Source organism: Xenopus laevis, chromosome 4L (genome assembly GCF_017654675.1).
Source record: "Xenopus laevis strain J_2021 chromosome 4L, Xenopus_laevis_v10.1, whole genome shotgun sequence".
NCBI classification, from domain to species: Eukaryota; Metazoa; Chordata; class Amphibia; order Anura; family Pipidae; genus Xenopus; species Xenopus laevis.
The window spans coordinates 126,006,196-126,010,404 of NC_054377.1; the positions used below are offsets into that span (position 1 = coordinate 126,006,196).

At 46.0% G+C, this 4,209-nt stretch overlaps 1 protein-coding gene across 1 annotated transcript; it reads right to left on the reverse strand.

Moving 5' to 3' along the window:
• Positions 1-307: 307 nt before the first annotated feature.
• hyal1.L (hyaluronidase 1 L homeolog) lies at positions 308-3,980 on the reverse strand. Its single transcript, XM_018258969.2, has 3 exons — positions 2,955-3,980; positions 1,157-1,246; positions 308-966 (listed from the first exon to the last, which is right to left on the reverse strand). The coding sequence occupies exons 1-3, from the start codon at positions 3,963-3,965 to the stop codon at positions 649-651; spliced, it is 1,419 nt and encodes a 472-aa protein (XP_018114458.2). The 5' UTR covers positions 3,966-3,980; the 3' UTR covers positions 308-648.
• Positions 3,981-4,209: the final 229 nt, after the last annotated feature.

Sequence of the window (4,209 nt, forward strand, 5' to 3'; positions counted from 1 at the left end):
TTAGCAAGTGAGGGAATACAGGGTTATGGGAGATAGCTCATAGTACAAGTCGATCCGGGGACTAGTCCGATTTTGGAGTCAGGAAGGAGTTTTTTCCCCCCACTTTTTCAGGGAGATTAGGCAGGATGGCACTGGTATCGCTTCGTTTTCAGAAATCGACCGAAGTTTCCTCGTGAGGCAACTTCGTAAAACGAAGCGCTCCGAGTGCCATCCTGCTGGGGATTTAGATTAGAGCCGGCAGGAAGGCAGTTCAGGGCGATTAGTTGCCCGAAGAAAAGCTGATTTGTCGGGCGACTAATCTCCCTGAATCTCCACGTGTGTCTCTACCCTTACAGAGCATTTGTTTTTTCGATAGGGTCAGTGGCCCCCATTTAAAAGCTGCAGAGTCAGAGGAGGCAAAGAGGCTTAGAATAAGCCATTCTATAACATACTAAAAAATAACTTAAAGGTGAACCATCCCTTTAATAACACCCCCCACCCCCATATGTTCCACAGTGCAAAATCCTGCCCATCCTATGGACTATCCAGACTGTCCAGAAATGTAAGAGAGAGGTTGGTGAGTTGCACTAGGCTGTACGAAGGCAATCCATGTTTAGTTTCATGTGAAGGATCCATGTTTAGTTTCATGTGCATTAAGTTCTGGCAGTGTCACAATATTATCCTCCGTGTGCAATCCTCCCCATCCCAACCGGGATAACAGCGACAGTGAAAGTGTTCCACAAAATACACAATGTCCCACTTGCTGGCCTGCCCAGACACAACAAAGCCTCTGCCCTGCGGGTGCCTCTTGATCCTGAAACTGTCTGGGTGCAGGTGCAGATACGAATCTGATGAGGGGTCTCTCCTCACACAGCGCCCATTGCCTGCACACACAGCTTTACTGCACAGGGTGGCGCTACTGCTGACATTCACCAGATAGTGACCCAGAGTTTCATCGATGTAGGAATTCACTGCTAGACACGACTCCTGCAAATGAACACACAGTAGAACACAGTGATTACTTGCCCTTTACCCACAATGATGCAGAAAGGGAGAGGTACAAGATAACATACATTACTGAAATCTTTGGACATAGAACTCAGTCCTACAATCACAGACATAGACAGATATAGAGGAAGAAGCATTTTTACAAAGCAGTATATACTGTATTTCTCACCTTGCTCCTGCTGTAGTCTGCGTTACCCCACAAGATGACGCCAGCTGCACCAAGGGCTGCGCTCTGTCCTATTGTCTGGATGAGATCCTCCTAAAATGCACAACCAACAGTAGACAACACTGTCTGTATTTAAAGGGACAGCAAAAAAAACTGAACTTAACTTCCTTTAACTACACCGAGGCAAAGATTTCTGTTGAGTTAAAAGAACAGTAACACCAAAAAAATGAAAGTGTTTTAAAGTAATGAAAATGTCATGTAGTGTTGCCTTGCACTGGTAAAACTGATCACTGTACTTAATCTGCCCAATGATAAAGTATAGGTATTCAGAGATAGAGCAACTTGTTTAATGCTGTCGTCATGATCATGTGACATCAAGAAGAGAGAAAAATTGTAAACAGGCTAGGCTTCTCATTGGCAGATACTCTTGCACCAGTTGTACCTCTGGCCTTGGAAAAACCTTTACCGAAGAGCAGGCCCGGACTGGCAATCTGTGAGTTCTGGCAAATGCCAGAGGGGCTGCTATAAGGTGCCATAGAAAGTCAGTATTTACTGTTTGGGCCTCTGTGTGGACTGATTGGCCTCTGTGTACCTGAAATGCCAGGGCCTATTTTAATTCTCAGTCCGGACCTGCCGAAGAGTGTTCCTTTAAGAATACATTGGCTGCTGGACTGAGGCTCCCAGCATGGCTTGAACCCTTGACATGGTGGGGAATACTAGTAGTAGCGTAGTATGTCTCTTCTGATATCCAAGACCCAAGTTTCACCCTTATTGGCTTCAGCATTGCCCCCCCCCCCCTCATTCTATGGTTTGGGAACCTCTGTTTATTGAAAAATGTAGTGTTCTAATATATTGTATAAGGGAAGTAAAAACCTATAAGTTATAACGTAAAGTATAAAGTAAAACCTTTAAAGGGTAACAGGGGTTCATATAGAGACATCTTAAAGGGGGTTTTCACCTTTAAGTTAACTTTTAGTAAGTTATAGATTGGCTAATTTTAAGCAACATTTCAATTGGCCTTAATTTTTTCTTTTTTTATAGCTTTTAATTATTTGCCTTCTACTTCAGACTCTTTCCAGCTTTCAAACGGGGTCACTGACCCCATCAGCTAAAAAACATTTACTCTGTAAGGCTACAAATGCATTGTTATCATCTTTCTATTCAGGCCCTCTCGTATTCATACCCCAGTCTCATTCATATCAGTGCATGGTTGCTAGGGTAATTTGGAGCCCAGCAACCAGATTGCTGAAATTGCAAACTGGAAAGCTTCTGAATAAAAAGCTAAATAACTCAAAAACGACAACTAATTGCAAATTGTCTCAGACTATCACTCTCTATGTCATACTAAAATTAATTTAAAGGCGAACAACCCCTTTACGGTAGCCCCACAGCTGATATAGCTGGTGTATGCGAGTATTCTAAGTCATCCTGAGTGAGATCAAAATGTAAAGAAAGACATGAGTCTTCTTCACTATTTTGGATACATCCTCAGAAGTAGGGGCATAAGAACCCAGTAATAACATAAGGATTAGTCAGTGAGAGGGATAGATGCCAAGTTCAGGTGATATAGGAACATAAGGTACTGGTAACCACCAACCTTAGCACCCAAGTGTTTAGACTGAAAGCTAAGTTCTATCTTATTTTATCTATGCTCTACCTGTGCAGGGGCCACTTTTGCAAGGGGTTTCTTCTATATGGCTGGTGTATAACTCTTGCCTTATTACTATAAGCGGCGCAATCCAAAAGACAAAGCACCCCTCCCTTCCTCTCTGGAGCCCACAATGGAGCTTCTGAGTGTTACCTGGGTAAGGAAGTCCATGCTGTAGGTATAGACTATACGTGCATAGGGCAGAACAGGAAGGTCCTTGGCCACCCTAATTCCTTCCAGCACCCTGTACTTCACATACGGCCCAACGTTTTCCGACATCTTCAGCGCTTGTTCCAGGTAGATATCGGGGTACAGAGCCTGGCTGGCCTCCCACAACCAAGTCAGGTTGTCATTTCTATGTATTTCATCTATGGGACATTTGCCTGTGTAATTCTGCCCAAAGTTCTTGTAGCCATAATTATAGCAACCTGGGAAGCCATAAAATCCCCAGAGCCCATTGGGCCTTAGCTCTCGCCCCAGTTCCAGGGTGGACTGCATTATTTTTCGGGCGGCCGTTTCAAACTCAGCCTTGGCCAACTCTAACACTTCATCTGGGGGTAAGTCCGGGTAGATCTCCTTCACCAGATCTTGGGAACTCTGCTGGTACACCCTCATCTTATCCCAGTTGCGCGCCCACAGCGGCCGCCAGCTCTCCCAGTCCACCACGGCGACCCCAGTAAAGGCCGGGTCAGAGATGGTTTCCAGCAGGTCCATGAAGGCCTTGTCCAGGTGATCCTTGAGGCTGTTATTCTGGGGCAGCCCCCCATTGACAGGGGACAGGCTCTGATCATAGTAAGGGTAGAGACCCAACTGGGAGCTGTAGAAGATCACCACCTCCGAGCCCTGGAACGTGTGGTTCTGGTTCAGCACTATGTCAAAAGTGCTCAGGTCAAGGGTCACCCCAAATCTATCCAGGCACGGGCTGGTGGGGGCATTCCATACTGACACGAAGGGACGGCCCTTCAGAACCGGCAGCTCAGCAGCCAAGCAGCTCACTAGCCCTGACAGCACTATAGTTGTACAGTAAGTAGCCCACGCGTGAGCCCGGGGAGACATTGTTTCCACTAAAGCAGCGCGATCCCAACTGGAACAGCAACAGTCGCTGCAAGTTTGGTAGCGGCTGTTCCTTTCCTCGGAAGGGACCTCCGTGACGTCACATACCATGTGACCGCTCCATTGCGCATTACCCATTACTGAGCGGAACATTCAAACAGGCAGGAGCGAGAATGGATTCTACAGGCAGCGAACATTTCACAGGACCGGCTGCAACTATTAATCCTCGTGGCTGACAACTTGTAATGTAGGTTTAGTACAGGCTTTAACCTCTGCTCTAGACTTTGGGGCAGTTACTGTGTCACTGGATATTTGTATCTCATTTGTGCCTCTGATTTTCTGTGTAACATTTCCA

Excerpts from the sequence above, each read along its gene's own strand:
- hyal1.L (XM_018258969.2), bottom strand. The coding sequence starts at position 3,965 with ATGGTATGTGACGTCACGGAGGTCCCTTCCGAGGAAAGGAACAGCCGC. Across the intron at positions 1,247-2,954 it reads GCATGGACTTCCTTACCCAG|GAGGATCTCATCCAGACAAT; the intron begins GTAACACTCAGA and ends TGTGCATTTTAG. Across the intron at positions 967-1,156 it reads CAGACTACAGCAGGAGCAAG|GAGTCGTGTCTAGCAGTGAA; the intron begins GTGAGAAATACA and ends GTTCATTTGCAG.